Source organism: Papio anubis, chromosome 2 (assembly GCF_008728515.1).
Source record: "Papio anubis isolate 15944 chromosome 2, Panubis1.0, whole genome shotgun sequence".
NCBI lineage: Eukaryota > Metazoa > Chordata > Mammalia > Primates > Cercopithecidae > Papio > Papio anubis.
This window is the reverse complement of record NC_044977.1, coordinates 193494395-193516644: the sequence shown is the minus strand read 5'-3', so window position 1 is coordinate 193516644 and position 22250 is coordinate 193494395. Positions and strand designations below refer to the sequence as shown.

General features: G+C 45.1%; 1 protein-coding gene across 10 annotated transcripts in view; it reads left to right on the top strand.

The window, feature by feature from the left end:
• IQCG (IQ motif containing G) overlaps window positions 1-22250 on the top strand; it is a 71196-nt gene that overhangs the window by 35856 nt on the left and 13090 nt on the right. For all 10 annotated transcript variants that reach the window (XM_003918671.3, XM_021933274.2, XM_009198833.3 and 7 more), the window contains 2 exons: window positions 10031-10192; window positions 11694-11768. In XM_003918671.3, coding sequence (XP_003918720.1) covers window positions 10031-10192; window positions 11694-11768 — 237 coding nt within the window. The remainder of the gene's footprint in view (window positions 1-10030; window positions 10193-11693; window positions 11769-22250) is intronic.

Genomic DNA, 22250 nt, shown 5'->3' with positions numbered 1-22250 from the left:
AGAGGATGGCCCGGCACGGTGGCTCACGCCTGTAATCCCAGCACTTTGGGAAGCCAAGACAGGTGGATCACGAAGTCAAGAGATGGAGACCATCCTGGCCAACATGGTGAAACCCCGTCTCTACTAAAAATACAAAAATTAGCTGGGTGTGGTGGCAGGCGCCTATAGTCCCAGCTACTCAGAAGGCTGAGGCAGGAAAGTTGCTTGAACCCGGGAGGCTGAGGTTGCAGTGAGCCGAGATCGCGCCACTGCACTCCAGCCTGGGTGACAGTGTGAGACTCCATCTCAAAAAAAAAGAAAAAGAAGAAAGAAAGTTACAGAGGATGGCCTGTTACCAGCTTTTCATTGACGAGCTGTTTGGAGAAGTTTATGCTTCACAGAAGGGAATTTTCATTATTCCCTACATAGATGTTGGAAAACCATTTTATTTATATTTTTTATTTTTATTTTTATTTTTTGATGGAGATGGAGTCTCACCCTGTCCACTTCATCACCCAGGCTGGAGTGCGGTGGCGCGATCTCGGCTCACTGCAACCTCTGCCTCCTGGGTTTAAACAATTCTCCCACCCCAGCCTCCTGAGGAGCTGGGACTACAGGCGTGCACCACCGTGCCCACCTAATTTTTAAAATATTTTTGGTAGAGACAGGGTTTCGCCATCCAGGCTGGTCTCAAACTCCTGACCTCAGGTGATCTGCCCACATCAGCCTCCCAAACTGTTGAGATGACAGGCATGAGCCACCATAGCCAGCCTACGTATTTATTTTAGACACAGGATCTCACGCCGTCACTCAGGCTGGAGTGCAACGGCACAATTATAGCTCGTTGCAATCCTGGGCTCAAGTGATTCTCGCACCTCAGCCTCCCGAGTAGCTGGGACTGCAGGGCACTCCACCACACCAGGCTGCGGTTTCATTGTTTGTAGAGGTGGGCGGAGGTGGGGTCTTGCTTTGTTGCCCAGGCTGGTCTCCGTCTCCGGGCCTCAGGTGTTTCTCCCTCCTTGGCCTCTCAAAGCACTGGGATTACAGGCATGAGCTGCCATGCCCAGCTGAGAGAATATTTTTATTTTATTTTATTTTTACTGATTTTTGTTTTGTTTTGTTTTTGAGACACGGTGTTACTTTGTCACCTAGGCTGGAGTGCAGTGGAGTGATCTCAGCTCACTGCAACCTCCACCCCCCAGGCTCAAATGATTCTCCTGCCTCAGCCCTCAGGTAGCTGGGACTACAGGCACCCGCCACCACACCCAGATAGTTTCTTAAATTTTCGGTAGAGACAGGGTTCCACTACGTTGTCCAGGCTGATCTTGAATTCCTGAGCTTAAGTGATCTGTCCGCCTTGGCCCACTGCCATAGCGCTAGGATGATAGGTGTGAACCACTGCACCGGCCTGAGAATATTGTACGTATATGTGGAATAATTGTTTTTAAGAGGTCACTAGGAGGTGGAAGGATCACTGGAGGCCTGGAGTGTGAGACCAGCTTGGGCAACATAGCAAGACTCTGTCTCTATAAATAAATAAATTATAAAAATAACCGGAAAAGTAAAAAAATTATCTGGATGTGGTAGTACACATCTGTAGTCCTAACTGCTTCTCAGGCTAAGGTGGGAGGACTGCATGAGCCTAAGAGGTTGAGGCTGCAGTGAGCTATGGTCTCCCCACTGCACTGTAGCCTGGGCGACAGAGTGAGATCATCTCAAAAACAAAGTCGTTAGACTTTCTTTGAAGATATTATCTTTAAGTCTTCCAAGCAAATTGCATAACACCTTCTCTTATTTTGTATTTGCCAATTACAAAGCACCTTAGGTAGCTCTAGGTCTTGATGTCATTATCCCTATTAACCCTCTGCGTGTAGCTTATATTTTTTGAAAACCACTTTTCTTCTCTGAGAAGCTGCATGAAAACTAGTTTGCGTTTAAGTTTTCTCTGTAACGAATAGACTTTTTCAGAGGTTTCCTAGCTCTTTTCCCTGAAAAACTCTCATAATTTAAAAAGACTAATATAAATATCTTCTATTTTAAAAGTCATGAATCTTTTGAGATTATCTTATAGTAGATAAACATCTTTTACGTATGTTTTAAAATAGAAGATATCTATGTATTTATTTATTTTTATTTTTGAGACGGAGTCTGGCTCTGTCGCCCAGGCTGGAGTGCAGCAGCTCGATCTCGGCTCACTGCAACCTCTGCCTCTCAAGTTCAAGTGATTCTCCTGCTTCAGCCTCCCAAATAGCTGGGATTACAGGTGTGAGCCACCATGCCTGGTTAATTTATGTGTTTTTAGTAGAGATGGGGTTTCACATATTGGCCAGGCTGGTCTCGAACTTCTGACCTCAGGTGATCCACCCGCCTTGGCCTCCCAAAGTGCTAGGATTACAGGCGTGAGCCATCACGCCCGGCCAGAAGATATTTACGTTAGTCTCCTTTTAAGCCCTCCAAAACAATGTCAGAAGAAACCTCAGATTTAGCACTTTGCCAGTTAACGCCCGTCCTGCCATGAGGACCACACCTGTTGATGGTAGAATTTTCAGCCCTTGCTCCTGAGACTTACCTCCTGAATTGTATTCTCAGCCAAAGTAAAACCAAAGCGGAATATCACTCAGATATTGGGATCATCAGCAAAAGAATAGGTTAAGAAACCAAGATTCTGCTTCATAGTGGGTCTTAAAAAACAAGAAAAGAAAGAAACCAAGACTAGAAGATCCAAGGCAAGCCTTGGAACAAAAAAGAGCTACCAAGAGGAAATCAAGTTAAATCCCTAGAGCTACTGAAAACCAGTCATCAGGTCAAGGTTGGAAAACAAGAAGATAGGAAGCATATGCACATTAGGGACCTGTGGGTCAGAAAATGATGCCAACAGGAATGGCAGGTTTCTGTATATTAAAGTGTTGGTGGTAGCTTAGATGTGTAGGATTAATTGCCTTAGATACTTGGCAAAAAGAAAGAGTCGCAAAGGAAAAAAAGTTTCAGACTTCTGAACATCAATATCCAAAGCAAGATATCAATGGATCAGCATTTTCATGAAACTACTGGGAAAAAAAGGATCCAAGATTCGTATATAAAAATCTATCTTTTATATATCAGCAACAGACTTAGAATAGAAAATTGAAAATTTATATATATTATTACAATAGCATTAAAACTATCAATACCTAGCATTGAATCTAACAGCAGCAACAAAAATAATAGTAAAACACACACCACCAGGCCCAGCTAATGTCTGTGTTCTTAGTAAAGAAGGGGTTTTGCCATGTTGCCCAGGCTGGTCTCAAACTCCTGACCTCAGGTGATCCACCTGCCTCAGTCTCTGAAACTGCTGGGATTACAGGTGTGATCCTCCACACCTGGCTTTTTTTTCTTTTTTAAAATTGAGATGGGGGTCTCTCTCTGCTGCCCAGGCTGGTCTTGAACTCCTGGCCTCAAGCAGTCCTCCTACCTCAGCTTCCCAAGTAACTAGGATTATTGGAGCTCAGAGTTTATTCTGAGTCTATGGGCTCGTATAGTATCAGCCAGTATTCTAAGTCATAGACAGACAAATAGAAATGTTATTTTGTTTTATGTTTTTGAGATGTGGTCTCACTCTGTCCCCCAGGCTGGAGTGCAGTGGCGCGATCTTGGCTCACTGCAACATCTGCTTCCCAGGTTCAAGTGATTCTCCTACCTCACCCTCCCAAGTAGCTGGGATTACAGGTGCACGCCACCACACCTGGATAATTTTTGTATTTTTTTTTTAGTAGAGACGGGGTTTCACCATGTTAGCCAGGCTGGTCTCGATCTCCTGACCTCAAGTGATCCACCCGCCTCAGCCTCCCAAAGTGCTGGGATTACAGGCGTGAGCCACCGTGCCTGGTCATAATGTTAATTTAATAGAGAACTGTTTTTTTCCTGTGGCTTTGGTCTCTTTAATAGACAACATCCCCATTTTCCTTTTGCTGTCCAACCAGAGTGGCAACCTGAGGTCTGAGACAAGTGCCAGTTTCCCAGATAGTAGCTTCCAAACTGCCAGGAGCCAGTACTCCGCTCTGTACTTTGTGTACAGTCATGAAAGCAGACACTGCCATTAAAAGCCCTTGGCTCACGTTATTATGGCGGCCCTCAGAGCCTTGTAACTCGAGCTGGTAGCCTGCCTCTTCTCATTAGTAAATCATGCTTCTCTGAATTCAAATAGCAAGTCCAGAGGTCCGGATCTGAAGGCAGTTTTGGGATTTGGAAGTAAAGTTTGGTCTGCCGTGAAAACCCAAAACGGACGCATCCGTCCATGGACCTGACCACGAGGAAGGTTCCAGACACCATGGACAACTAGGATTCGAGGTTGTAGTGAAGGCAAATCTTTTCTTAGTGAAAATCTGAAAAGGAGCCTGTACCCCACTGCGTCTAGGCTGGCTCTTCTCGCACACTGGGGAGAAGGGGAAATGGAACAGCACTTCTGCTCGCTTGTTAGTGTGCCGCAATCGTGATTTTACCATCATAGCCTGTCAGGACTTTATATCTTCCTCTGTGTTTCCGCACTGTCACCTGGAGGGCCATAAAAATGTTTGTGCCAATCCAGGAAGGAACTCAGAGTACTCAGAGGCCCATGGCAACGGCGTTAACACCAGATGCCTGTGGCTTGGCACAGCCAATGTTGTATGTCCTTATAAACACTTACATTGGCCGGGCGCCATGGCTCACGTCTATAATCCCAGCACTTTGGGAGGCCGAGGCAGGTGGATCACCTGAGGTCGGGAGTTCGAGACCAGCCTGACCAACACGGAGAAACCTTGTCTCTACTAAAAATACAAGATTAGCCCAGCGTGGTGGCGGGTGCCTGTAATCCCAGCTACTCAGGAGGCTGAGGCAGGAGAATCGCTTGAACCTGGGAGGCTGAAGTTGCAATGAGCCAAGATCACGCCACTGCACTCCAGTCTGGACGACAAGAGCAAAACTCCATCTTAAAAAACAAACAAACAAAAAACCACACTTACATGATGCAGTACCTTCTGTTTACCAGGGGCAGAGGCTAAAGACTTTTAACTCTATATTTCTATCTTCATATTGTTACTCTGAAGTCTTAATATTCAATCTGAGAAAGAAAAATTACCAGAACATGCTCTTGAGTTTTCAAAAGTATATTTTTGTATGTACAGACACTATTCAATAAATACCTGTCTACACTATTTAGATTCTGTGAGAAACAAAACTACAGTTATCAGTGTGGCCTGAGGTTTTCTGCAAAAGGTTTTATTTACTTGAGTGATATATAAGGTGGACCTTGAAGGAAGTCTAAGGGATCATATAGGTAAAAGGATTCCAGTCGATGAAGTAAAACCATCACATTTTCGTTTTAACTCTAGTCTTCCTAAAGATTCAAACCGAGGCCGGACACAGTGGCTCATGCCTGTAATCCCAGCACACTGGGAGGCCGAGGCGGGTGGATTGTTTAAGGCCAGGAGTTTGAGACCAGCCTGGGCAACATGGCAAAACCTCATCTCTACCAAAACATAAATAGAAAAAATTAGCTGGGTCTGGTGGTGCATGCGCCTGTGGGCCCAGCTAGTCGGGAGGCTGAGGTGGGAGGCGGAGGTTGCAGTGAGCCGAGATTGCGCCATTGCACTCCAGCCTGGGCAACAGAGCGAGACCCTGTCTCCAGAAAAAAAAAGAAAGATTCACTGACTGCCATACAATTTGGAAATAGAAGGGAGGGAAGGGGAAGAAGGAGAAGAAATGGGCGGGCGCGGTGGCTCAAGCCTGTAATCCCAGCACTTTGGGAGGCCGACGCATGGATCACGAGGTCAGGAGATCAAGACCATCTCTCGCTAACACGGTGAAACCCCGCCTCTATTAAGAAATACAAAAACTAGCCGGGCGAGGTGGCGGGCGCCTGTAGTCCCAGCTACTCGAGGCTGAGGCCGAGAATGGCGTGAACCCGAGGCGGAGCTTGCAGTGAGCTGGAGATCCGCCACTGCACTCCAGCCTAGCGACAGAGGGAGACTGCCTCAAAAAAAAAAAAAAAAAAAAGAAAACACAAAATTAGCCAGGCTGGTGGCGGCGCCTGTAATCCCAACTACGTGGGAGGCTGAGGCAGGAGAGTCCCTTGAACCTGGGAGGCAGAGATTGCAGTGAGCCAAGATCGCGTCACTGCACTCCAGCCTGGGCAACACAGCAAGACTCCATCTCAAAACACAAAAAAAGAGAAATGGGGGACGACAGGGGAGAAGGGAAGCGCATACAGAAAGAATGGAAGAAAAACAGTGAGCCAAAAGCAGACACCTCTTAAAATTCATTTCATCGACGTTTACTGAGCACGTAAGTTGTGCCAGGCACTCCAGCCTGGGCAGAATTCTACAGATGAGAAAATAGGCTTAGTGAGGTTCAGTAATTTGCCTGCAATCCGACAACTTATAAGACAATGTGAAATACTAAGACATATTTTTAAAGGGCCTATAGCGTATTCTCTGCCAGAGATGCTCAGTCTCTTCGGAATTATTCTGATCTAGTCGGAATAGCTGTCATACAATTAGAATGATTCTGTAGAATTATATCACAAAGTTAGTAGACAAAATAACTTGAAGAATTCCATTCTGATTCATCTTAGGGACCTTTTTTAGACAGGGCCTCGCTCTGTTGCCCAGGCTAAAGTGCATGAGTGTGGCTCACTACAGCCTCGGCCTCGGGCTCAAGGGATTCTACCACTGCGGTCTCCCTACTAGCTGGGACCACAGGTGTGTGCCACCAGGCCCAGCTAATTTTTTCATTTTTTTGTAGAGACAGTTTTTGCTGTGTTACCCAGGCTGGTCTTGAACTCCTGGGTTCAAGTGATCCTCCGGCCTTGGTTTCCCAAAGCACTGGAACTATAGGCATGAGCCACCCCACCGGGTTGGGGCCTAGTGATACTTTAAGTCAAGCTTGTCCAACCTGCAGCCCGCAGGCCGCACGCGGCCCAGGATGGCTTTGACTGGGGCCCAACACAAATTCGTAAACTTTCTTAAAACATTATGAGAGATTTGTGTGTGTGTGTGTGTGTGTGTGTGTGTGTGTGTGGTTGGTTGGTTGGTTTGTTTTTTGTTTCAGCTCATCAGCTATTTTTGGTGTGTTTTGTGTGTGGCCCAACACAATTCTTCTTCTTCCAGTGCGGCTCAGGGAAGTCAAAAGATTGGACACCCCTGCCTCTGCTTGCTTTCCTTAACAGAGGATTTGTCCAATTACCACTTTGTTTTTTCTTTGAATAGTTACTTAGAATTAATTCCCTAGGTACTTGGGAGGCTGAAGAGAGGGGATTGCTTGAGTCTGGGAGTTCAAGACTACAGTGAGCTGTGATGGTGACACTGCATTACAGCCTGGGGGACACAGTAGACCCTACCTTAAGAAAAAAAAGGAGGCTGGGTGCAGCAGTGGCTCCTGCCTGTAATCCTCGCACTTTGGGAGGCTGAGGTGGGAGGATCCTTTGAGCCCAGGGTTTCAAGGCCAGCCTGGGCGACATAGTGAGACTCTGTTTCTACAATAATAATAATAATAAGCTGAGTGTGACGTCATGCACTTGTAGTCCCAACTACTCTGTAGGCTGAGGCAGGAGGATTTCTTGAGCCTGGGAGGTCAAAGTTACAGTGAGCCATGATGATGCCACTGCACTTCAGCCTGAGTGACAGAACAAGACTGTCTCAGAAACAACAACAACAACAACAACAAAAGCCGGGCACAGTGGCTCATGTCTGTGATCCCAGCACTTTAGGAAGCCAAGGCAGGAGGATCCCTTGAAGCCAAGAGTTTGAGACCAACCTGCGCAACAGAGTGAGACCCCCTGAGACCCCATCTCTAGAAATAGTAAAAAGTTAGCCAGGCGTAGTGACATGCACCTGCAGTACTAGCTACTCGGGAAGATCGCTCGAGCCCAGGAATTGGAGGTTATAGTGAGTTGTGATCAAGCCACTACACTCCAGCCTGAGTGACAGAGGGAGATCCTGTCTCTGAAAAAAAAAATTGTTAATAAAAAAGAACTAATTCTACCCTACTTAATGGTTGAGATGAAAGGCGGTTGGAGGCCGGGCACGGTGGCTCACGTTTGTAATCCAAGCACTTTGGGAGGCCGAGGCAGGTGGATCACCTGAAGTCAGGAGATCAAGACCATCCTGACCAACGTAGAGAAACCCCGTCTCTACTAAAAATACAAAATTAGCCGGGCGAGGTGGCGCATGCCTGTAATCCCAGCTACTTAGAAGGTTGAGGCAGAGAATCGCTTGTATCCGGAAGGCGGAGGTTGCAGTGAGCCGAGATCACGCCACTGCACTCCAGCCTGGGCAACAGAGCAAGACTCTGTCTCAAACAAAGTAAAAAAAGAGAAGAAAGGCGGTTGACGTCTAGAGGAGGGCGGATCTCGGTGGAAGCACTTTTGCTGCTGGCTGTGTGCTTGTTTGCTGTGCTGTCAGGGCACCTCCCTGTGGACTCACTCACACAATGATTCTTCCAAACAGTTCTTTTCAAACAAATGTGACCTCCCTGACTAAAAGCTTTCCAAGGATTCCCACCACAGTTGGAATAAAACCTGAATTTCTCAGTCAGGCCTCCGAGGTCCTGTGTGGTGCCCTTACCTACCTCCAGCCTCATCCTGTCGTCCCCTCAACCCTCACTAGGCTAGAGCCTCCGGAGTTTTCTTTCCGTTCCTGGAATGTATCCAGGTCTTGATGGCTTCAGGATTTGGGCATATACTTTTTCTTATTTTTTTTTTTTTTAGAGTTCCCTTAACCCTATTTTTCTATTCTTTTTTCCTTTTTTCTTTTTCTTTTTCTTTTCTTTTTTTTTTTTTTTTTTGAGACAGAGTCTCATTCTGTCACCCAGGCTGGAGTGCAGTGGCGCGATCTCAGCTCACTTCAACCCCCACCTCCCGGGTTCAAGCGATTCTTCTGCCTCAGCCTCCCGAGTAGCTGGGATTACAGGCACACGCCAGCATGCCCAGCTATTTTTCGTATTTTTAGTAGAGACGGGGTTTCACCATGTTGGCCAAGCTGGTCTCAAACTACTGACCTAAGGTGATGCCCCTGCCTCAGCCTCCCAAAGTGCTGGGATTACAGGCGTGAGTCCTGGTGCCTGGCCAAGCCTATTTTTCATGTGGTGGGCTTACGTATCCTTCAGGTATTGAATGAACCATCGCTTCCTTGAGAAAGTCCCTCTCAGACCTTCTAGAGTCTAATGTACCTCGAATGAACCATCGCTTTCCCAAGAGTCTCTCTCAGACCTTCCAGAGTCTAATGTACATCGAATGAACCATCACTTTCTGGAGAGAGTCCCTCTCAGGCCTTCCAGAGTCGAATGGACTCTTCCCTTGTTATTTCCTCCCACAGCCTGTCAAGCTTTCCTTTTCTATCATTTTGCACAATTTTTGAAAGTTTACACGTTTATCTCTTTTTAACCACCTCTCTTCTATTAGACTGCAAGCTCTATAAGGGCAGGGAATATGTCTGTTTAGATCTCCATGATTTTCCTAGAGCCTAGCTCAGTGCCTGGTGCTGAATAAATATTTTTCTTAATGACTATTGAGTCCTCGCAATTGCCAAGCACTTGGTGACCTGCAAAAAGAAAGCGTTTTCACACGTATTCTCAATGAAACCTAATAATCTCTGAGATGCTTCAGTCAGGGTGGGTGTTTGTGTGTGTGTGTGTGTGTGTGTGTGTGTGTGTGTTTTATAGAAAATAAAGAAGTTGAAAATTTGACTTGGCCAAGTTCACACAGCTGGAGGCCTGGGTGGGAAGTGAGTTCTTTTCATCATTTTGACCAGTGTTCTTCCTACCAAAATGAGAAATCTGTGTGGGAAATATGGACACACCAGTAATGTGCCTGGGAACTAATCTCCGCCCTGATTTGCCCTGATTCTTCGAACTGCTGTATTACTCACTTTCCTCTCTTCATGATTGTTGGCTAAATTTCCCGTTGTGTGATAGCGGAAAACTAGTTCCCGTTCCTTATTGATTTACACTTATAAAAGGGAATCTTAAGCCACTGGCTGAACTGAATGGAGGTAGAATGTATTTTCAATTTAGAAACCTGGTCTTTCCATTGCAGAGTCAGAATGAATATATTGCTAACCTCAAGGACCAACTGCAAGAGATGAAAGCAAAATCCAACTTGGAGAATCGCTACATGAAAACCAATACTGAGCTGCAGATTGCCCAGACCCAGAGAAAGTGTAACAGAACAGAGGAACTCTTGCTGGAAGAGATTGAGGTAATCCCTGGGACATTAGTGAAGAACCCAGGAGATGGCATTTGAGCTGTCACTCCTGATCCTGTCTCAGCTAACAAAGGAGGGAGATGAAGATTTCCCTCCATCTCTCTCGGCAACAGCCCCTCCACTTGAGGTTGAAAATGAAAGCCTAAATGAGGATACACATGTTCGCAAGCAGAGATTCCAACGGGCTGTAGCCTCCTTCTCCTGCCTCATAATGACTTTGAAAATTGGCTGTACTTTCTCTCCTCGGTCACTTCTTCTTATTTTATCAAACCAATCGCCATTTCTCTAATTATAGGGAGAGGGCAAAACAAGATCCTTAGTTATGGCAGGATTTTGCTGCTGTTTGTTTTATCTAACCAGTACCTTTCACTCCTCCAGTAAGAAATACAGCATCTTGAGAGGTGAACTTCATTCAAACCTGAATTTACGGAGATGAGAAGTCACGGTGAAAAATATCAGGAGGAAGAAAGTGGTAGATCTTCTTTGAGGGGAATGCGAAATGGCGCGCGCGCACACACTTCTTCCTCCATTCCTTCCTCCTCTTCCTTTCTTTCCTCTTCTTTCTTCTCCTCCATATCTTCACCATCATATGATCTCATGTCACTCTTTATGTTCTCTCTAAATCTTCCTGCCTTCCTTCCTTCCACTGTCCACCCTCATGGTTCCAGTCTGATCAGGTCCATGGGCCCTACTACCACCTGAACAGACAGGATCAGGATCTTGAATACGTGGAACTCCCTGACTCATTTCAGGGTGCCACTGCTGCCACCACCCTTCTTCTTCCTCCATTCCTTCCTTCCTCTTTTTCTTTTTCTTTCTTCTTTCATATATATATTTACCTTGCACACTGCACACACACACACACACACACACATACCACACACACACACTGCACACCACACACACTGCACACACACACCCACACACGCAAAGCCAGGCACTAGTCCCAGCTAATCGGAGGGGAGGCAGGAGGATCCTTGAGTTTGAAGCCAGCCTGGGCAACATAGGGAGACTCCCTTCTCTCTCTCTCTCTCTCTCACACACACACACACACACAGAGCAGCAGGCAGATGGGAAGAGGGAAGAAGGAACAAACGTCCTTAGGCCATGGAATTTGTGTGTGGGAGGACTCCTTGCTCTGAGACTAACGTGGCTTAAGGCCACGACAACAGTCTTCCTGGCACTCTGGAATTTCCCTTTTTTAGGCCCCACAGCCTTGTGCCCTTGGAGCACCGTTTCTCTCCTTCAATGGGCACCTCTTTTCAATTCACGGGATTGCGCTCCTTTCGTTAGGGACACTAACACAGTCCAGACAGTGCCGCGTCATGTGTCTCTGCGGTGTTTGTGAACAGGAATTGCACGAAACTGAATTCCCGGCATCCCAGCTGGTAAAGGAAACCTGAGCTGCCGACCAAGCTGCTCCTCTAATCTTGAGAACTTCTGATTCACAGCCCTGCAGGGAAGACGTGCTGATGTCTGATTATTGTTCTTACAGAAACTCAGGATGAAAACCGAAGAAGAGGCCCGGATTCATATGGACATTGAAATGTTCCTTAGAAAGCAGCAGCAGGTGGGTCACCAAAACTTTTCTGTGCTTTGAGTTTTTTTGTACTCTGCTCATACTGAGGAAACAAAAAAAATATTTTGAAGAAAAACCAGCCATCATTCTTTCAGCCTAATGAGCTTGAGCTCACATGTTATTTCAGGGTTATGCATCTGAATAGATATCTTATATAGTTACAATCTGAGAGAGTACAAGTAAAATTTTGTTTTCTGCTTTTATCATTGAGCTTAGATAAGAAATTTTTTGATTCCTATATTGCTGTATACTCATAATTTTTAAATTATGACTTAATTTATGACAAAATTTATTAAGTCAAATTATGACTTAAAAATTTATGGGCCGGGCACAGTGGCTCACGCCTGTAATCTCAGCACTTTGGGAGTCTGAAGCGGGTGGATCACCTGAGGTCAGGAGTTCGGGACCAGCCTGGCCAACATGGTGAAACCCCCTCTCTATTAAAAATACAACAATTAGCCAGGCGTGGTGGTGCACCTGTAATCCCAGCTACTCAGGAGGCTGAGGTGGGAGAATTGCTTGAACCTGGGAGGCAGAGGCTGCAGTGAGCTGAGATTGTGCCACTGTACTCCAGCTGGGCAACAGAGCAAGACCCCGCCTCAAAAAAAAAGACATAATGAAAAATGCTCATCATCACTGGCCATCAGAGAAATGCAAATCAAAACCACAATGAGATACCATCTCACACCAGTTAGAATGGCTTAATTAAAAAGTCAGGAAACAACAGGTGCTGGAGAGGATGTGGAGAAATAGGAACACTTTTACACTGTTGGTGTGATTGTAAACTAGTTCTCTCAACCATTATGAAAAACAGTATGGCAATTCCTCAAGGATCTAGAACTAGATGTACCATATGACCCAGCCATCCCATTACTGGGTATATACCCAAAGGATTATAAATTATGCTGCTATAAAGACACATGCACACGTATGTTTATTGCAGCACTATTCACAATAGCAAAGACTTGGGAATCAAGCCAAATGTCCATCAACAGTGGCGATTGGGATTAAGAAAATGTGGCACATATACACCATGGAATACTATGCAGCCATAAAAGGATGAGTTTGTGTCCTTGTAGGGACATGGATGTAGCTGAATCCATCATTCTTAGCAAACTATCACAAGAACAGAAACCAAACACCGCGATGTTCTCAACTCAGGTGGGAACTGAACAATGAGATCACTTGGACTCGAAGGGGAACATCACACACCGGGGCCCATCATGGGGAGGGAGGGGAGGGATTGCATTGGGAGTTATACCTGATGTAAATGATGAGCTGATGGGTGCAGTGCACACCAACAAGGCACAAGTATACATATGTAACAAACCCGCACGCTATGCACACATGTACCCTACAACTTACAGTATAATAATAATAAATAAATTTAAAAAAAAAAGACATAATTTTAAAATTAATTATTTTTAATTATGACTATATTAAAATGTTTTCCCATTAGTATAGTGGCCAATAAATAAAAAAGAAAAATAAAGGCCAGGTGCGGTGGCTCACACCTGTAATCTCAGCACTTTGAGAAGCCAAGGCCAGCGGATCACCTGAGGTCAGGAGTTCTAGACCAGCCAGGTCAACATGATGAAACCCCATCTCTACTAAAAATACAAAAATTAGCCGGGCGTGGTGGTGCAGCCCTGTAATCCCAGCTATTCAGGAGGCTGAGGCAGAAGAATCGTTTGAACCTGGGAGGCAGAGCTTGCAGTGAGCCGAGATCACACCACTCACTCCCGCCTGGGCGACAGAGCGAGACTCTGTCTCTAAAAAAAAAAAAAAAAAAGATTTACTAATTTTTTACGTTATAAAAATAACATTCCCAGTTGAGTGAGGATTTTTAAAATGACTCATTGCTTTTCATTTTTTTTATGTTATTACAGTTTCTTTATAAAATAATTGAAAATCGTTGTTTAATGTTCTATTGAATGGTTGTGCCATAGTTTGTTACAAATTTTTTTTTTTAATATTTAGGTTGTTTCCAAAGTTTTATTATTATAAATAATGCACTTATTAAAGCCTATCCCAAAGAACTATTTTTCTTCATGGCAACTATTTACTAAAAGTAAATCTCAATCATAAGATGATTATTTCAGAGACTGGTATTTTGTGACTTTTGATAAACATTGCCGACTCTCTAATCTGTGCTGCCACTAGCAGTGTTGCAGGCAGTCATTTCAAGGTCTCTTCAACATTAGTAGCCATTTTAAATATTTTCAAAGTCTGCTAATTTAATGAGCTGTTTTGTTTTTTTTGTTTTTTGGGTTTTTTTGCTTATTAATAGAAGTGAACATAACATTTTTCCATGTTTACTCAATTTATTTCTTCTTATGTGAAATATATATGACAGAAGTGGTTTTAAAAGCATTTTCAATACTAATAACCAAGCTGGGTCTATAATATATCTAAGGTTAGAAGTATGTCTAAGTGTAGCTGCAGTCTTTCTTTACTTTGTTTTTTGGGGTTTTTTTTGAGATGCAGTCTTGCTTTACCATCCAGGCTGGAGTGCAGTGGCATGATCTCGGCTCACTGCAACCTCCACCTCCTGGGTTCAAGCGATTCTCCTGCCTCAGCCTCCCGAGTAGCTGGGACTACAGGTGCCTGTCACCACGCCTGGCTAATTTTTGTATTTTTAGTAGAGACGGGGTTTCACCATGTTGGCCAGGCTGGTCTAGAACTCCTGACCTCAGGTGATCCACCCGCCTCAGCCTCCCAAAGTGCTGGGATTACAGGCGTGAGCCACCGCGCCAGCCACCGCGCCTAGCCCCAGCTGGAGTTTTACAAAATATCCCTGTTGGATGAACAAAGAGAAAATTTTCCAGCTTAGTTATAATACAGCTTGCTTTTGGGAAAAGCTAATGAGTTTTCAGTCAACGATTCCAAATGTGTGGTTAAGGAGAATTTGTAGATGCTATCTCGCAGGTCTTTACTGAAAAAAATATCTGGTAGGCTATTAGAATTAGGGTTCTGTAGCCCTGCAGTTTCAGAATTATGTATCATGTTACCTGTTTCAAGTGTGAGACACCTGGCAGGTGTTGGATATTTATCAGTGAGTTGCTGGATAAATGGATCACGAAGGGATGACGCCAGAGTTTCTCAGATCTTCAGCCCAATAACACAAGCAATACATAAGTATGTATTTTTTTATTTTTTATTTTTTAGGGGCAGGGTCTCTCTGTTTCCCAGCCTTCAGTGCAGTGGTGCCATCATAGCTCACTGCAGCCTCAAACTCCTGGGCCCAAGTGATCCTCCCACCTCAGTCTTCTGAGTAGCTGGGACTACAGCTGTGCACCACCATGTCCAGCTACAATGTAAGACAGAAATATATAAATTAAAGAAAGTGAAAGCCCTCTTAAATCACTCCCCTTTCTGAAGGGAAGTTTCTTCCACATGTATTTCTTTTCATATACTTATACCTCAAAACATACATATTTTCAGTGGTTTTCTGTTTTGTTTTGTTTTTTAAGAGGAGTCTCGCTCTGTCGCCCAGGCTGGAGTGCAGTGGTGCGATCTCGGCTCACTGCAACCTCCGTCTCCTGGGTTCAAGTGATTCTCCTGCCTCAGCCTCCAGAGTAGCTGGGATTATAGGCACCAGCCACCACGCCCAGCTAATTTTTGTATTTTTGGTTTCACCATGTTGGCCAGGCTGGTCTAGAACTCCAGACCTCAAGTGATCTGCCCACCTTAGCCTCCCAAAGTGCTGGGATTACAGGCGTGAGATACCGCGCCCGGCCTAGTGTTTGTTTTTTACATAAATTGGATCATACTATATATAGTGTTCCAGAGCCTGTTTTTTCCTTTTTACATTTACTTTGTTTTTAATGTTTTCTGTAGCAATACAACTGATAGATAATATCTCATAGTCAGAATACACTGAAATTTAGTGAACCATTCTGTCAGTACATTTAGGTTGTTTCAGGTTTTGCTGTGACAACATTACGAAACCTTGGTTCTGTCTCTAAGTGGATGGTATTTGGAAAGGCTATTTATTTTGTGTATTGCTGTGGATTCCTTAGACTCTCTAGTGGTTTTTCAGTTGATTCATTTGGATTTCCTAGGTGGAAAATCTTACTGCATGCAAACAATAACAATTCTGCATTTTCCTTTTTATTATTTGTATGTCTATTTTCATTTCATGGCTTATTGTATAGCTGGAAAGCCAGTGTACTTGTTAACTGTAGCGGTGATAATGGGGCACCCTTTCTCTATTGTCAGTTGTTAACACACCACCATTGTTCTGGTGTTTTAGTCACGATTACACGTGAGTTTGTCCCAGTCAAGTTTCTGATATGCAGTTAGAGCATTCACAGGGAAAGAACCGACCCTGAAGCTTGGAATGGGAACACCTGCTCGGATTCGGATGAAACCGACAGATCAACGCTCCCTTGGCAGTGGCAGTACTCTGCCCTCCTGGGTCTCAGGACACTTCCTTTGCCTGAAAGTCCTGTGATAACTTCATCTGGGAGGACGCCTTGGAAAGGGATGCGCTTTCCTCAGACCCGGCACAGTCACCCCTGTTGTCACTGGATCTGTAACTAGGTCAAATCTTAGCATGTTACAGGGGGACATATAACTCAGATAACTCACTCCAAAGGAAATCACTTACACACCAAAAGAATGGTAAGATTTTGCTAATAAATATTGGAAGAAACCTGGGAAACATGTTGAATTGATTCTAAGAGTGTTTGATCCAACAGGGTAGGCTAGAACATTCCATTTGGTTAATTCATTGATACAGACGCACTTACCTGAGAGTCTGGATGTCATGGGTTAGCTTGTGCAGCTAGAGGTGATTCAACAGTTGCCTACATTTGATGAGGTGGAGATGCCAGAGCTTCCCTGCTATGATTTGGGGGAGACAATCCAGAGACGTAGGGAGACAGGGATGTCACCGTGGATTTATCATGTGTGACTTGCACATCTACCACCAAACACCCATCCATAACCATGAGAAGGCCCAGAAGACACTTCTTTACTAAGACATTGAGAAACAGAATAGTGAGGGGAGCATCTGCATCCCTAAAAGCTTTGTGCTTGCTTTCCTGTGTAGGCAGGTGTGACCCTAAGGATGTTGTCACTGAGATGAGCTTCCTGGTATCAGTGGGGTGATGGGGTCCCGAAGTGCCTTAGGATAACTGGGAGCACTTAATTGTCAAAGATAAGGTGGGAACATTTACCACAAAGGGGGGCAGAGACTTAACGGTAATCAGAATGCCTTTGGCCATAGGGATTCTTGGCAATGGCTAATCAATCATGGTATCTCTAGGAACAAAATTGATGGGCTGCCTACTAAAGTATAACAGAAAAAGAGTCCGGGTCTGGTAGCCAGAACCCTGATTTGAATCACCACAGTAGAGAGTTACGGCCGCTCCCCTAGCTCCTAGGACTGAGTCAATTCACAGCCCCAGAGCCCCTTTATGAACTGGGGTGTAGGTGTGGGGGCATGTCCCCCCGAGGATGAACTCTGCAGCCCTGCTGCAAGTACCTACTGTAAGTCTCCCTGTAGCTCCTACTCAGAAGAACTGTGTAATTGACAGAGTGACTGTGCACTGGGATGACTGAAGCTTTGGCTCTGAACGGATGTTCATCCACAGGGACCCACAGTGACACTGTGGCCACTAGTCAAAATGGGCGGTTATGGTGGCTAGGTGACAGATGGAGCCTGAACTAGCCTGACTGTGAGTCCACCTGTTCCGTGGACCCTCTCTGTCTTTGTTTCCTCCGTTACTGAGGCTGTTATTGGACTAGATATACTTGGGGACATTATGATAGTAAGCACCAAGACGAGCTTCTTGAACTTCCCCTCCCTACTGAAATGGAAAACCAGAAGCAGTGCTGCACTCCTGGTGGAACTACAGAGATTAGCGCCACCATCGAAGACCTGAAAGAAGCAGCAGTGGTGATTCCACGTCCCTATGTAACTCAGCCGTCTGGCCTGCGCAGAAGAGGCGTGGATCTTGGAGAGTTATTATGGACTATTGTAAAGAGTGACTGCAGTTGCAGCTACTATTTTAAATGCAGTATCTTCCTTGGAGCAAGTCTTCAATGGCCCCTGGGTCTTGCTATACAGCCGTGAATCTGACCAAAGCTCTGTCTTCAAACCAATTTGAAAGACCGCCAGAAGCAGTCTGCTTTTACCTGCAGGGCCAACAGTACCCCTTCGTAGTCTCGCATCAGGGCTGCCAGCACTGTTCTCTCCCATAATCTGGTCTGCAGAGATGGTGCCCCCTGGACTTTTCACAAAACGTCATAGTCGCTCACTGCATTAACGACGTTGTGCTGATTGTATCTGATGAAGAGGAACTAGCAAGGACGTTAGATACCTAAGTAAGAAATACGTGAACTAGAAGGTGAGCGCTTAACTCCATTTCTGATACCAATTCTTTATCATTAGTAATCCATTTAGGAGACAGAAATCATACCAATAATTTAACAGATAAAATCCAACAAAAAGAATCACGAGCTATTCATAAGGGATTGGCTACTCAGAGTGATAAAAGAGAACTCTAAAGAACATCCTAAGGCCAGGCATGGTGGCTCATGCCTGTAATCCCAGCACTGTGGGAGGCCAAGGTGGGAGGATTGCTTGAACCCAGGAGTTGAAGACCAATCTGGGAAATATAGTGAGACCTCATCTCTACCAAAAAAAAAAAAAGAAGAAGAAGAAGAAGAAGAGAGAGGGAGGGAGGGAGGAGGAGGAGGAGGAAGGAAGGAAGGAAGGAAGGAAGGGAAGGGAAGGAAGGAAGGGAAGGAAGGAAGAAGAGGGAGGGAGGGAGGGAGGGAGGCGGACAATATCTGGGAAAGAAATAACTGGAAAGGTGGATGGAAGGGATCCCTGGGTGATTCAGGCTGGGAGGGTGGTGGGCCGTGGCCCACTGGATGGCAGCGGTGTTTGCTGGGTTGCCTTGGGCCAGAGCTGGCTCACAGCTAGCTGGCAGGATAAGGCTGGCAAGCAGGAAACTGTGGACCTTGCTGTTTGTTTGTTTGTTTCCTAATCTGAATGCGTACTCAATTAGGGGGAAAAAAAAAAGAACAAACCTTTTTTTGTCCATTGAGATATTTTTTCTCCTTTAATATGTTTTTGAGACTGAGTCTCGCTGCTGTGTCACCCAGGCTGGCGTAGTACGCTCTCGCTCACTGCAAGCTCCGGCCTCCCAGGTTCAGGCCATTCTCCTGCCTCAGCCTCCGAAGGCTGGGACTACAGGCCTCGGCCACCACGCCTGCTAGTTTTTGTATTTTTAGTAGAGACGGGTTTCACCATGTTAGCCAGGATGGTCTCGATCTCCTGACCTCAGATCCACCCCGCCCAAAGTGCTGGGATTACAGGCTTGAGCCACCGCTACCGCCTTATTTATTTTGATTGCACTCCAGGCTGGAGTGCAATGGCATGATCTCGGCTTACTGCAACCATTGCCTCCGTTCAAGCAGTCTCCTGCCTCAGCCTCCTTCCCAAGTAGTTGGGACTACAGGCCCTCGGGCCACCACGCCTGGCTAATTTTTGTATTTTTAGTAGAGACAGGGTTTCCACCATGTTAGCCAGGATGGCCCTATCTCCTGACTCCCTGATCCGCCCGCCTCGGCCCCAAAGTGCTGGGATTACAGGCTTGAGCCACCGCGCCCGGCCTAATATGTTAATAGAGTAGAATACATTAAGAGTTGCTGATTTGAGTCATCCTTAAATTCCTGGGATAAACCCCACTAGGTCACAGTGCGTTTGGCCAGCAGGAATCCTCCTGCGTGGTCTCCGTACAACGTGTGGGTGGACAAGTGCCACCGGGTGTCCCCGCACATGCCGCTGGCGACAGGAAACGGGGCAGCGCCCTCCTGTCGCGCCTCCAGCGCCCTCTACTGACGCAGCTTAGCATTTTGTTAGCTGGCAAGAAAAACGTTCCTAGCAAGCATCCACCTCCACCAAGAAAGGTGAATTTGGAGCTGACAGGCAATAAATTGTAACTGGCACAAATGAGTTTTTCTTTAAATTACCAAGTGTGAGGTTTACTCTGTAGGTTTCTGGTAGACAAGCTTTATCAACTTCAGGAAGTATCTTTTCTTGTTAAAAGTTTGTTCTTCTCAACAAAATGAGTACTTGATTTTGAGATGGATTTTTTTTCATTAATTGAGATGATATTGTTTTCTCTTCTTTAATATGTTAATAAAGTGAAATACATTACTAGATTTGTTGATGTTGGGTCATCTTCAAATTCTTGGGGTAAATCTTACCCGATCATAGTGTGTTGTTCCTTTTTTTTTTTTTTTTTTTTCTTGAGACGGAGTTTTGCTCGTCACCCAGGCTGGAGTGCAGTGGTGCAATCTCGGCTCGGTGCAACCTCTGCCTCCCGAGTTCAAGTGATTCTCCTGCCTCAGCCTCCCGAGTAGCTGGGATTACAGGCGTGCGCCACCATGCCCGGGTAATTTTGTATTTTTTTAGTGGAGACAGGGTTTTCTCCATGTTGGCCAGGCTGGTCTTGAACTCCTGACTTCGGCTGATCCACCTGCCTTGGCGTCCCAAAGTGCTGGGATTACAGGCGTGAGCCACCGTGCCTGGCTTGTTATTCCTTTAATAGACTGTTAAAAAACTGATTTATAGACTTAAAAAATTTTTTTGTATTTTAAACTTTTTTTTAATTTTTAATTTTTGTGGGTACATAGCAGGTGTATACACTTATGGAGTGCATGACGTACTTTGATGCAGGCGTGCAATGCGTCGGAGTCACATCAGGGGAAATGGGGTATCCATCACCGTCAGTCTTTATCCTTTGTGTTACAAATAATCTAATTATACTCGTTTGGTTCTTTTTAAATTTACAATTAAAGCATTGACTATGGTCACCCTGTTTTGCTACCAAATACTGGGTCTTATTCATTCTTTCTACTTTTTTGTACACATTAATCATCTCCACATCCTCCCCATCCCCCACTACCTTCCCAGCCTCTGGTAACCACCCTTCCACTCTCGATCTCCATGAGTTCAATTGTTTTAATTTTTAGCTCTCACAAAGAAGAACATGTGAAGTTTGTCTTTCCGTGCCTGGCTTATTTCACTTAATGCAATGACCTCAGTTCCATCTATATTATTGCAAATGACACAATCTCGTTCTGGGCTGAATAGTACACCATTGTTTATATGTCCCACCTTTTTAAGTTATTTATTTATTTATTTATTCCTTTTTGAGAGGGAGCCTTGTTCTGTTGTCCACGATGTCGGCTCACTGCAACCTCTGCCTCCCAGGTTCAAGCAATTCTCCTGTCTCAGCCTCCTGAGTAGCTGGGATTACAGGCACCCACCACTACACGCGGCTACTTTTTGTATTTTAGTAGAGACAGGGTTTCTCCATGTTGGTCAGGCTGGTCTCGAACTTCTGACCCCAAGTGATCCACCTGCCTTGGCCTCCCAAAGTGTTGGGATTACAGGCGTGAGCCACCGCACCTGACTCCACCTTTTCTTTATCCATTCATCTGTTGGTAGACACTTACATTGCTTCTAAACCTTGGCTATTGTGAACAGTGCTGCAATAAACATAGGAGTGCAGACATCTCTTCAACATCTAATTTCCTTTCTTTTGGGTATATACCTCGCAGTGGAATTGCTGGATCATATGGTAGCTCTATTTTTAGTTTTTTGAAGATCCTCCAAACTGTTCTCCATAGTGGTTGTGCTAATTTACGTTTCCACCAACCCACACCGTACAAGGATTCCTTTTTCTCACATCCTTCCCAGCATTTGTTATTGTCTGTCTTTTAGATATACGCCATTTTAACTGGGGTGAGATGATGTCTCATAGTTTTGATTTGCATTTCTCTGATGATTAGTGATGTTGAGCACCTTTTTATATGTCTGTTTGATGTTTGTATGTCTTCTTTTGAGAAATATCTATTCCGATCTTTGGCCCTTTTAAAATACATATATATATATATAGAGAGAGGGATGAGGTCTCACTATGTTGCCCAGGCTGGCCTTGAACTCCTGAGCTCAAGCAATCCATCCTCTAGCCTAGGCCTCCCAAAGTGCTGGGATTATAGGTGTGAGTGATTACACTCGGTCCTTTTGGCCCATTTTTCACATTATTAGATTTTTTCCTATAGACTTGTTTGAGCTCCTTATATATTCTGTTTATTAAGCCCTTGTCATATAGGTAGTTTGCAATTATTTTCTCCAGTTCTGTGGGTTGTCTTTTCACTTTGTTGATTGTCTTGTTTGCTATGCAGAAGCTTTTTATTTTCTTTCTTTTTTTGACAGAGTCTTGCTCTGTCGCCCAAGCTGGAGTGTAGTGGCACAATCTCGGCTGACTGCAACCTCCACCTCCTGGGTTCAAGCGATTCTCGTGCCGCAGCCTCCCGAGTAGCTGGGACTACAGGAGTGCACTGCCATGCCCAGCTAAGTTTTGTATTTTTAGTAGAGGTGGAGTTTCACCATGTTGGCCAGGCTGGCCTTGAAGTCCTGGCCTCAAGTGATCCACCCGCCTCAGC